The sequence below is a fragment of the Wasmannia auropunctata genome, unplaced genomic scaffold (assembly GCF_000956235.1).
Source record: "Wasmannia auropunctata unplaced genomic scaffold, wasmannia.A_1.0 LD265513.1, whole genome shotgun sequence".
NCBI classification, from domain to species: Eukaryota; Metazoa; Arthropoda; class Insecta; order Hymenoptera; family Formicidae; genus Wasmannia; species Wasmannia auropunctata.
In genome coordinates, this window is record NW_012097377.1 from 1 (window position 1) to 458 (window position 458).

Sequence of the window (458 nt, forward strand, 5' to 3'; positions counted from 1 at the left end):
AGTGGAGATGCTAAATTCACAGAGGTAGGATAAAGCTATTCAGAATCCGCAAGAAATATATTTTTTCGCGATATATCTTTTTACAGTTATGACGGAATATGGTACAACGCATCCATAAAGGTGCAAAAGTTACTCTTGCTTCTAATCGCGAGAAGTCAGAAAGCCTCCCGGATAACAATCGCAAAATTATATGTCATCAATCTGGAAGGTTTCAGCAAGGTACGAGTAATATTATAATGTAGAAACACTATAGCATACCTGTGCAACTTACTGACGGAAGAAGATAATATGTTGTATATACAATGTACAAATATTTTTTTAAGGTAATGAGAACATCGGTTTCCTATTGCACGGTAATGATCTCGCTGCGCGAACCATCGAGGAGTGCATAAAAAGTTCGGTGAAATTTCCCATTCGCGTATACTCTCTAGTTTCTCGTATGCCGTCTTCTGCTTGAA

The 458-nt window shown here is 37.8% G+C and overlaps 1 protein-coding gene across 1 annotated transcript; it reads left to right on the forward strand.

Moving 5' to 3' along the window:
- Window positions 1-86: 86 nt before the first annotated feature.
- Window positions 87-418, forward strand: LOC105462337 (odorant receptor Or2-like; the record flags this gene model as incomplete). Its single annotated transcript, XM_011708860.1, has 2 exons — window positions 87-219; window positions 324-418. Coding segments are annotated over 2 exons (202 nt in total), but the record flags the coding sequence as incomplete, so codon positions are not given.
- Window positions 419-458: the final 40 nt, after the last annotated feature.